An 11,433-nucleotide genomic window follows, 5' to 3' on the forward strand; every position below is an offset into this window, starting at 1 on the left:
AAAGGACAGCCTGACACTACATCTGAAAATAAACCTGCCACATGGAGCTCTGTACAAGGAATCCGCATGGTGTTACGCGCAGTGTTCCTGAGGATGGGCTTTATGGGAAACCCCAAGTGTTTTAGCTGTGCTCAACACAGTCGTTCCCAGGAATGGCCTAATGAGTTGGGAATATTCCAGATCAGAGCCTTCTTCTCCTGAGCCTACACTGGCAAGTTAAAAAACAAAGAGAGAAAGAGAGAGAGAGAGAGAGAGAGAGAGAGAGAGAGAGAGAGAGAGAGAGAGAAAGGGAAGGGAAGGGAAAAAGGGAAGGGAAGGGAGGGAGGGAGGGAGAAAGGAAGGGAGAGAGAGAGAGAGAAAGAAAAGAAAGAGAGAGAAAGGGGAGAGAAAGGGGAGAGAGAGAGAGAGAGAGAGAGAGAGAGAGAGAGAGAGAGAGAAAGAAAGGAAGAAAGAAAGAAAGAAAGAAAGAGAAAGAAAGGAAGGCCTCTGCTCTGGTGGCTTGGCCAGCTTCCTCCTTTGGAATAGGAAAGTAAATCTGAGGCTGGGAAAAATTTTCTTTATGTAAGCTTAATGCTTTATGTGCTGTTTATCCTTCAGCTAATATTAAATGGTCCAAAAAAAAAAAAAAAAAAAAAACAACCTTCCAATCGAGCCCCAGCCAGTTAGCTTAGAGCATCATCCTGACAAACCAAGGTTGCAGATTCAATCCCCAGTCAGGGCTCATGTAGGAAGCAGCCAATGAATGCACAACTGAGTGGAACAACAAATGAATGCTTCTCTCTCTCTCTCTCAAATCAATCAGTTACAAAAAATTCCAGTCAAATTGATGGCAACAGTTTATCACAGCTGGATTGCTAACCCCTGAGCATTCTGATCAGAAATAACAGTATCAGATTCCAAAGGGTTTTATGTCAGAGGCACCCATGACCTGAGCCAGCTCTCAGGATTAGAAGCAGCTGCCTTCTGAGTTAATGAAAAGCCAGAGATATTTATGATTGCTAATAACAATATTTAACCCCATCACCATTGGGCTGTAAAGGGGCAGGTGAGCCTACACTCCTAGATGGTAATTAAAACAATACTCAGTCACAAGAAAGGAAAATTATTATTAGCCAACCGTACACATTGGGTTTTTGAACAGCCGATGTAATAAGAGGCAGTTCTGAGACTGGGATCATTTTAATTAAAAAGAAGAAAGAAAGAAATCCCATTTTGACCTTTCATTCACTGACTACCTGCAGCCTTATTTCCCTGTCCCCTATCCTGGGGGTTACATCCCTCTGGTGCAGGCTAAGGAGCAGGTATAAGCTGGTCACTGGGGTAGTTCCTTAAAGTGACTGCAGAAGCCTGAGACTTGATCCACAGGGCTTTATCCTGCAGTTGTCAAGGCAACCGAGCAGCCTCAATCAGCCCCTGATTGTGGAGAGCAGTTCTAACCCCCAGGATCCCAGCACTCAGCTGGGAGGAGTAACAAGGAGCCAAAAGCAAACTGATCGGAAGTGATCAGCCCCTTAGTTTAGGGCTGTCAACTGAACAAGGGAGGCAACCCCTCCGTGCCGGTCTGTCTTTGTTTTGTTGTGGATGTAAAACATGGGTCCCGAAGTCTTTTCACTGCCTGGTTATTGATAGGATGACGTTCTTTCCCACCATTCCTCCTTACGTAAGTCACAAGAAGCATTAGCGAAACAAATTTATGATCACCTTTCCTCTCATCATAAATGCCTCCCAGGTCCCAAAATGGCCTGTGGAAAGTGGCTACTTAGCCAGGCTGGGTAACAAAACAGCTAGAGAACTGAGAAATGCAGGCTTTAGTCAGAACCTATCAGGGCTCAAGGGCCACGGTTGGGCTCCTCATCTGGACTTCAAGTTTTCATGAAGTCCTTTCTCTAAACTTCTCCAGCTCGGGCTGGATAGGGGGCCCCCCTCCAGAGGAAAGTGACTAGCACAGCATCGGACCAGGCGGACAGAACCTGAGCTCAGCTGAGACGGCGGATGGAGTCTTGAGCTGGAACTTTCTTCATCCTCAGGAGCAAAATCGCATGACTACCTTACTTGTTTGCAAAGAACCCGTCAACAGGGAAACAATGGCGGATGGAAAAGAAGCCAGTGACTCCCCTTCAGCTTTGAGTAGAGGTGACCAGCTCAGACTGGCGCCGTCCTTAGGCACTGGCACCTCCAGGTCGTGGCCGTCCTGAGATGGGCGCGGGGAATGTGAACAAGTGTCAGAGTGACCAGAGGACAGGGCTTCTTTTGATAGGGAAGAGTTCTAGTGATGTGATACTCCATCTCCAGGGGGTGACTTAACCGCTCTGAGCTTTTCCTTCATTAAAAATGGAAACAAAAACCTGAAAACCTTGCAATTATACTAAGTGTAGTTTGGAAAATTAGTTCCATTAGCTACAGCGTGAGGACAGGGTGAACTGCTCCTGGCTGCCCCCCGGATCCTGTAGCTATAAGGATCAAATGTAAGTGAAACTCCCTCCAAAACTGCAAAAAGCCTTCACTTGGAAGGTACTGTTATTGTATTGTGAATGCCTCCTAGGTTTATGTATTGCTAATTAGTTTGTAAAGTCCTTAAAGTAAAAGACTACACCACATCATTTACTTTCTGTTATGCTAATGTAGTGTTAGCTACCAAATCTCACACAATTGCTTGCTGAACTAATGATTCTTAGAGCCTCAGCTCCAAAAGCACTTTGCCTATTATGGCTCATAGATTGTTCTCCATAACCACTCTGGAAACTTCCACTTTACACCTTGCATTATACGTCTATTACCCCTCCCTCCCAGGGATCTTCTACGGTGAAGACTATGCAATCTTCCATCATTTCCAGAAGGCATGACCTCTCTTCCCTTCCTCTAGCTGAATTCTCAGGCTTAACGTCTTGCGTTTCCTGGTTCACACAGATCAATCCACTCATCATCCCACTGTGTACAGTACCTGTTCCCTGCTCCGAGTGATCCTCTCAGACAGCAAATCCGAGTTATTTCTTTCTTCTTCCAGTTCAATCTCCAGTTGAGACACCTTGTCCTAAGCAAGAAGACACACACACATAGCCTATGAACTTACACTGACCTGGGTCAGGGGCAAGGGTTCCCTGTCGGGGGAAACCCAACAGCACATCAGAGCCCAGTGTCAGTCGGGTTTGGGAAAGGGTGTCTATTTCTCATACTGCCCAAAACAGTATTTTTAAAACTGTGTTTTAAACTGTGCTTTCATAATGTATAACGTAATTGTGCATTTAGGAAATACATTAAAGGAGGAAAAACATTACCCCAAACCCTAACAAGCACCAAATATTTTAGCATATTTTTTTTGAGTCTTTTTTTCCCCCTTATGAACCAATAACTACTAAGATCTGCCGTGGCACCCTAAGGTATCTAAGTTACATGTGGGGAATGAGGTATCACTCAAGGCACATTTCTCTAAATACCCCGAGCTCGGGACAACGTTTTGCCTCCGTACTGCTCAGAGTGTCTATAACAGCTTTTCGCACCTGCCCTTCCTCCTAAGGAACCTCACCGAGCACCATGCAATCCCAAATCCACATCAGCAGAATGTACAGGCAGTATCAGCCCATCCTGCGGAACCAACCATCACAGAAGCAGCATAATTTCTATCTTCCTTGCCATCTCCTACTGTAGCATCATTGAGTGTTAGGAGAAAAGAATTGCAAAGCAGCTTTGTGTATGAAAGAAGAAGCTTCTCACATAAACCACCACACCTAGAACTGGATAGGAGAGAGAAGGGGGGGCGGGGCTTGGTACATGTGCTTCTTCTGTCACTAGCCAATTTGTCACAGGTCTGGGTTAACTCAGAGCCAAACACACACAAAAGATATCAGCATTGTGAGTTTTTAAACATGAGACTGAGGTATCGGTATATAAATACTGTTTCTGCCTTTGTCAAGGTTGACTGACAAGCAATGGATGCCCCTCTAAGTGCCAAAAAGAAAGGTCACAGAATGCATGGGAATGACTCATTGTCTGTGAATGCCTCTCCTCTTACTGACTGAGATCTATAGGGGCCCAGAAAGCTCTCCCCTAGTTGCCAAGAGTCCCAAAGTCCAACTCAGGACAGACAACTGAATCCTGCACCAAAGCCCATTTTTGTTCAGTTGTCCCCGACTCCTCCCAGGCCAGTTTCACTCAAGTTGGAAGTCACAGGTCCACAGTGCCACGTTTACATGGGACTATCACTTGAGTTTCCGAGTTTACAGAAAATGTTCATTGCTGAGAGAGCTCTGGAGTCCTGAGAATTAACTTAAATGTTAGTGAAGAAGAGGCGAGATACTAGTCACAGCAAGACCGCCATGCCAGCCGCCTCTTAGGGGAGGAAACACCCCTCCACTGTGCTTCCCCGGGGTGGGACCTGGAGAGCTATCCATTCTGTAATTCGTGGCGAAATAGCTAAAATATTACAGAGGGATAAATGAAGCTTAGCTACGCCACTGCGTCTAGACCTTGAGTTAACAAAAGGAACTGTTCTTTTCAGTCAAAAAATTCTAGAACAGGGGTCCCCAAACTTTTTACACAGGGAGCCAGTTCACTGTCCCTCAGACCGTTGGAGGGCCGGACTATAAAAAACAACTATGAACAAATCCCTATGCACACTGCACATATCTTATTTTAAAGTAAAAAAAAAAACAAAACGGGAACAAATACAATATTTAAAATAAAGAACCAGTAAATTTAAATCAACAAATTGACCAGTACTTCAATGTGGGGCGCTGCAGCCGCAGACCGGATGTGCATCATATGACGCGCTTCCTGAGCCGTGACACGTGCGTCCTGCCTCCCGGGAAGTAGTACTGTACATGAGCAACTCTGCACTTTGCGGCATCTGCATCCTGCGCTCCTCTCACTGACCACCAATGAAAGAGGTGCCCCTTCCGGAAGTGCGGCGGGGGCTAGATAAATGGCCTCAGGGGGCTGCATGCGGCCCACAGGCTGTAGTTTGGGGGCCCCTGTTCTAGAAGGTGCCCTGACAGCCCAATGTTTAGCTCAAAGCACCTCTTCTTGCCTACAATGTGTACTGCACAGAACCCGGCAGGAGCGCTCAGGGGCCAGGCCAAGGGTCGTTACACCAAAGGCTCTTACGTCACTGCCTGACAAGGCTTTTGCTTGCGTTTAACCAAACTGTTTGGGGCCTAGAATAATTACTTCCTAGTCAACTGGGTTGAATTTAGCTTGCCTTAAAATGACCTCCTCTAGTATGAGATCAGAACCAGGACAATAGCAAAAATATAGAGCAATCCTAGAAAACTACAACCAGGTTATACTAGCCTCTAAAAACAGCCCATTTATAAAAATCTTTAGTGGCTAAAACATCACTCTCTAGATATGAACTGCTACTAAGTTAAAACCCACGGAGGCTTTAGAAATTATTTCTATTTATTTGCAAAGTTGAATTGGACGTTCCCTTGACTTTAAATCGATACTCTCTCTCTCCCTGGCCTTGAGCACTCTCCGACCCTGAGGATTTTAACTTCTCCCGAGGCTCTGAGGCTGGTTAGTAGGTCTCTCCCTCTCTCAATCCCATTGGGATGTGGAGGGTCGGGGTGGGCGACTGGAGAGTGTTTTTTGGTTTGGGGTTGATTTTATTCTTGAGGATTGTTCTTTTCTATAAATTCGGGTAGACTGATATTAAGGTTTTTCCTGTCATTCTTGCTGGGCTGTTTATATTTAGATTCTATTACTTGATTCACTTTCCTAACGTGTTGTGTTTTTCATCTCGAGAACAGCTCACCCCCAGCTGGTGACCCCGCTGAGCACTTTCTGATACACTGTCTTCAACTGTGTTTATACTGTGTGTCCATAAGTAAACTGAGCAAGTTGGCTGCTAGCTTTGGCAAAGCTGGGTCATTGGTAAGGGAAAACGGGCCAAAATCAGCAAACAAGAATGGAGCATGCGGTGTGGCCCGCGAGTGCTGGGCGTCCCTAGGAGTGAGGCAGCTTGGAGCCAAAGCTCAGCTCGGCCCGTCTCTAGATCTACAGCAGTCTCATCTCCCGTGCAGTCAAAAGCACAGCCCAAAGCAGCACACAGAACATGAGCCCTCTGTGTGCCCTTCTGTAAAAGCACCTAATCTCTGTAGGATTCTGTTCTGCTTCCTCCTCAAGGCAAGAGGAAACTAGGTTCAATTACTTCCATCACTCCTTCCAGTACTGATGTCCAATGAGTCTGTGAACTACCAGCTTTCCCAGATCAGGAAATGACCTTCCTAACATCTGGCTGTTTGAGAGAATAAAAATCGAAGACTCCCCAGAGGCTGAGGTAAGAGCAGAGAGATTGCTTCCCTCGTGCTCCACTCTCTCCACAGGCCCTGCTGCCGCCCACGCGGCCCACAGACCTCCATCTGCTTGACGAGTCTGCTCCGGTCATCTTTGAGGTGACTCTTGGCCTCCAGCTCGTACTCCAGGTCCTTCAGCGTCTGCTCCAGAAGCTGCCTCTTCGTGAGTGCTTCCTCCTGAGCCCTCTGGTAGTCCCGTAACTCCTCCTCCATCAGGCGCGTCTAGAACGAGAAGGGGTTGGCGCTCAGCTGCGGCACACCAGGGGCACAGAGATCTTGGCGGACCGTGTGCAAGCAGAGCCCGAGGAGGGTCGGGTGGACCCCACTACTGGGCAGCAGAGGACCTGAGCAAGTGCCACTGCCCTTGGGGCCTCCGTGCCCCCTTCTGTAAAAAGAGAGGGGGTTCCAGCTACAGGGAACAACCCGTATTATAAATACAATATAGTAGATGTTGACCAGTGTTTTAAAATTAAATACAACAGGACAAAAAATATTCAGAGTAGAGTACAAGCAAATAATGTTTTGTGAAACGTCTGTACTAAATATTCAGCAGGGGTGTCTTTTTTTTTTTTTTTTTTTTTTGTATTTTTCTGAAGCTGGAAACGGGGAGAGACAGTCAGACAGACTCCCGCATGTGCCCGACCGGGATCCACCCGGCACACCCACCAAGGGGCGATGCTCTGCCCCTCTGGGGCGTCGCTCTGTTGCAACCAGAGCCACTCCAGCGCCTGAGGCAGAGGCCAAGGAGCCATCCCCAGCGCCCAGGCCATCTTTGCTCCAATGGAGCCTTGCTGCGGGAGGGGAAGAGAGAGACAGAGAGGAAGGAGAGGGGGAGGGGTGGAGAAGCAGATGGGCACTTCTCCTGTGTGCACTGGCCGGGAATCGAACCCAGGACTTCTGCATGCCAGGCCGACGCTCTACCACTGAGCCAACCGGCCAGGGCAGCAGGGGTGTCTTTATCACTGGGTTGCAGTGCAAGAGGTATTTCTTACTTTGGGTCATGATCAGAAACACTGGAAGCCACTGAACTAAATAAGTGCTTTCCAGAGTATAACTGATTGCCCACCTGGATCAGCATCATCTCAACAGAAGTTTAAAGTTAGGGGGAAATAATAACTAAATTAATTACCCCAAGGCAACCTGCAAGCACGAAATCTAATATAATATAAACCTGCCCTTTAGGTGAAAACTAGGAGAAAAATCACGTCATCAGTGGTCATAACTGACAGTGCTCTTATCATCCACAAGGTGGCACTAAACTAACAGTTTTGAAGGCTGCAAAAGACAAAAGAGCTTGATTCACAAGGGATGGTCCCGTTTTCCAAAGGGACGACCCACCGCTGCACACACTAGGTATTCCTGAAACATCTGTGTTGACAGATTCAGTGAAGCCCAAGGCTGTTTTGTTCTCAACTTCCTACCCACCTGGAGATGGTTGAAAACACAACCAATAAAAAAAATAATAATAATAATAATAATTAAAACTCCGTGAAAGAATAGCTTCTTTGGGGGGTGATTTTCACAGAAAGGTAGGGAAAGCCCCAAAGATGGTCCTGGGTGGCAGCGGGGAACCTAGATAGGTTACTTTAGGAAGACCAGTGGGAAAACTTTCAGAACTGTGTTCCTCTCTTGGTGGCTGATGGGATCACTTGGCATTTCTATAGAGATAGCACAGCCGTGAAGAAGACCTCTCCTGATGAACACCACGGCCTGGTCCTGGTGGGGCCGAGGGAAGAGATGACCATGGAATGAAGCTGAGTAAAAGCACAAAGTGAACATCACCCCACGAGAAAAGGATGCTGGACAGTCTTTGGCAAAGGACGGTGCACTTTACCGTAGAACATTACAAATCTCTCTCTCTTTTGTGTGTGTGTGTCAGGAACAGAGAGAGACAGAGAGAGGGACAGACAGGCAGGAAGGGAGAGAGATGAGAAGTATCAATTCTTCCGATGCAGCTCCTTAGTCTCTTTTGTTTTTCATTGATTGCTTTCTCATATGTGCCTTGACCTGGGGGCTATGGCAGATGGAGTGACCCCTTGCTTGAGCCAGCGACCTTGGCCTCAAGCTGTTGAGCCTTTGCTCAAACCAGATGAGCCTGTGCTTAAGCTGGCGACCTCAGGGTCTCGAACCTGGGTCCTCCGCATCCCAGTCCGACGGTCTATCCATTGTGCCACCGCCTGGTCAGGCTACAAATCTCTCTTAAAGAAAGTTAAAAATATAATGTCTCCGTGCCTCAGTTTCCTAATTTGCAATATTGGGATAATTTTAAAATCTACTTTATAGAGCTGGTATGCAAATCTAATGAAGGAATACCAGAAAAGAACATGGTTTGAGAGTCAGAGAGACGATAGGTGACTGTAGAGCCTGTGTCTCCTTGTTGGTGTCCTTCCCGAACCCAGGCAGCCCCTCAGCCCACTTCCTCGCACGTTCTGACCATACCACTCACAGGCTGTCCTTGGAACATCTCTCCAGGGCTCGGGCAGACTAACAGTACCTGATAAGTATTATGCTCACCAGCATAACTGTACAGTGTCTGGAATCACAAGTAAGCAAATAACTTTTGAACCTTCTTGTGCTGCCTTTACATAGTTAGAACTGCCTTTCGCTAAGTGAGATTTAGACAATAAACTGAACAACCATAAATTCTAAGTCTTAATTCTTTCAAGATCATCTACATCGGAACTTTCCTAGCTCCACACCAAAGGCAAAATAGGTAAAATGTCTGTTTCCCTCAAAGCAAAGATGGCAAGTATGGCAGCACTTAGGATGGACCTATCGTTTTGTGGTTCGGTTTTGTTTTTCACTTAGGATGGGGAGCAGTGACCACAGTTGAGCTTGAGCTTTTCGAGGATCCAGCGTGATCCTGAGGTGGTCAAAGACTTTTGTCTTAACCAACTCCATGCCTTCCGCAGTTTGATTCAGGAGGGTATCTGTCATTCCCTTTTAGAATGATGAGGTGTCCGCTTCTGCCACTCAGATGGAAACTCTCACAGGGCTTTGCCCCCGAGAAAATCTAAGAAAGGCTATCTTTGTTTTCATCCTAAAGAATCCTTTTTTGAATTAGTGCTCTTTTCTAGACAACACCGGTCTCCATCTGGCCTTTAGTAATCTCTGGGGACCTCGGTCTCCTTATCTAACTAGCTCCCTAAGGTTCCTTCTCATCTGAACACCCCAGCAGAACCACCATGACAGAAAAAGCCACGGAAGCTGTTTGCAGGGCTCACCCAGACACCGTAATTTTCTAAGATCAAAAGTGCATGCCTGGTGTTTGTTGGTAGCCTGGCAAATACCCGAATCCCCCTGCCCACTTGCTGTAGAAATGAAAATGATTTTTTTTTAATGCCAAAAAGAACTGTGATGTCAATAAGCTAATTTCAGTCTTCACATGACCCTGCGCCAGAGCGGATCTGTTATCAGGATCCTTTCAGAACTGTGCAAGAAGTCTGTAATAAATAGCCATTGTTCTTCCACACACTTTCAACACTGACTCATGGGCGACTTTTCTTTGAACATCAAAGATACTGTTTGTTTTTTTAAAGAAAAACGTGTTGTCCTGTGAACTCTTAGTGCTCTTGGCACTGCTTATGAAAAAAAAAAAAGTAAGACTTAGAATAAAAAATAATAAAATTTGTATCCAGGTTACACAGACCCTCTGTTACATAGTCCCACATGTTATTTAATTTTATTAAATCATTATTATTTTGTATATTTTTAAAGAGGTAGGGACAGATGCTCAGAAAATTAGGGTAATATGCCCAAGGTCACCCAGATGGCAAGAAACAGAGCTAGAAGTCAGTATCACTGTATCTGCATATTAGAGTCTTCAGCTTTTCATTAAATTAATTAAAACCATTCTCTTTATTTTTCTCATTTCTTTAGAAATCAAGACTGAGGGAACTAACATTTGGGTTACTTTGCTCTATTATTCTCCAATATATAAACAAGAATATGTTTTAATAATTTCCATACACATATATTCCTGAAGATCTCTTTTTGTCTCCATTATTGTTCTGAAACTCTTGTCTACCAGTTCCACTCCAATAAAAGTCTATCTTTTCTAAACGAATGGGAAAATAAAAAGAAAACCATGGTTATAATCCTTGTCCTAGGATTAAATTAAAACATTAATACATATAAATCATTTGTATACAGCTGAGCACACCACTGGTGTCCCATAAATGGCAGCTAAACTTTTTAGGCAGAAAATCTTGGATTAATCAAGAAAACTGTCAAATTACAGTTTTAACAATTTCACCTCAGAGACTCTGGGACCGCCGTGTCTTAGAATGCCATTTGCCCCATGTAACTACCCAGAGGGTTAAGACTGAGGAATCAAGCACAAACGCTGTCTGGAGAGTCTCCCCGAGTCTCTCCTAGGGGAGTCTCCCAGGCAGTAAGGAAGCTCAGAAGAGGGAGGACCAGGACCAGCTCTGGCCAGGCGTTACCTCCTCCTGCAACTTCGCGGCAGTCAGACGGAACTTCTCTGCCTCTAGGGTCTTCTCCTTCAGCTGCCTTTGCATTTCGGCCAGCTCCCTGCGATTTTTCTCCTTGTACTCATCCAGCTGGTTCTGCAGCTCCAGTGTTGACGTGCGGGACACCTCGACAATGTCGGCCATCTGGAAGAGGTGACACAGGTGTGAGCCCATCCTGAGATGTTCCACCTGGGGCCAGGAAGGTAGGCTCGGGTCCCCTCTAAACACAGATCATACCTCCTCTCCTTTCTCTGACAGCCTCCCCCAAAGACTGCAAAGTGCCTAGTCATGGGCCATCCAATCACCTCAAACTGGGAAGCAGGAGCTAGGCCTGGAATCTGGAGGGTATTGGCATATTCTAGACCCATTTCTCTATATCTGGGATTCTCAAAAAGTCCAAAGAGCTGTTTCAGGGGATCTGAGTGAGATCCCTGACACATCTGTGCTTACACATCCCTGCAGGTTCACCTAGGAACATCAGGCCCTCAGGGCGGGCTGGGTCCCAAGCCAGGCGTTCACCCCACACCCTCTCCTCCACATGCTCCCCCACCACTCCTGCTCCCTCATCTCCTCCCGCGCTCTCACCTCCTCCCGCTCCCTCACCTCCTCCCGCTCCCTCACCTCCTCCCGCTCCCTCACCTCCTCCCTCCCTCACCTCCTCCCGCTCCCTC

At 46.5% G+C, this 11,433-nt stretch overlaps 1 protein-coding gene across 1 annotated transcript in view; it reads right to left on the reverse strand.

Annotated features, from left to right (window-relative positions):
- CGNL1 (cingulin like 1) overlaps window positions 1-11,433 on the reverse strand; it is a 184,715-nt gene that overhangs the window by 11,999 nt on the left and 161,283 nt on the right. The window contains exons 12-14 of the mRNA XM_066344509.1: window positions 10,736-10,906; window positions 6,351-6,512; window positions 2,942-3,031 (exon numbers count right to left, since the gene is read on the reverse strand). Of these exons, the coding sequence (XP_066200606.1) occupies window positions 2,942-3,031; window positions 6,351-6,512; window positions 10,736-10,906 (423 nt within the window). The remainder of the gene's footprint in view (window positions 1-2,941; window positions 3,032-6,350; window positions 6,513-10,735; window positions 10,907-11,433) is intronic.

The sequence above is a fragment of the Saccopteryx leptura genome, chromosome 6 (assembly GCF_036850995.1).
Source record: "Saccopteryx leptura isolate mSacLep1 chromosome 6, mSacLep1_pri_phased_curated, whole genome shotgun sequence".
NCBI lineage: Eukaryota > Metazoa > Chordata > Mammalia > Chiroptera > Emballonuridae > Saccopteryx > Saccopteryx leptura.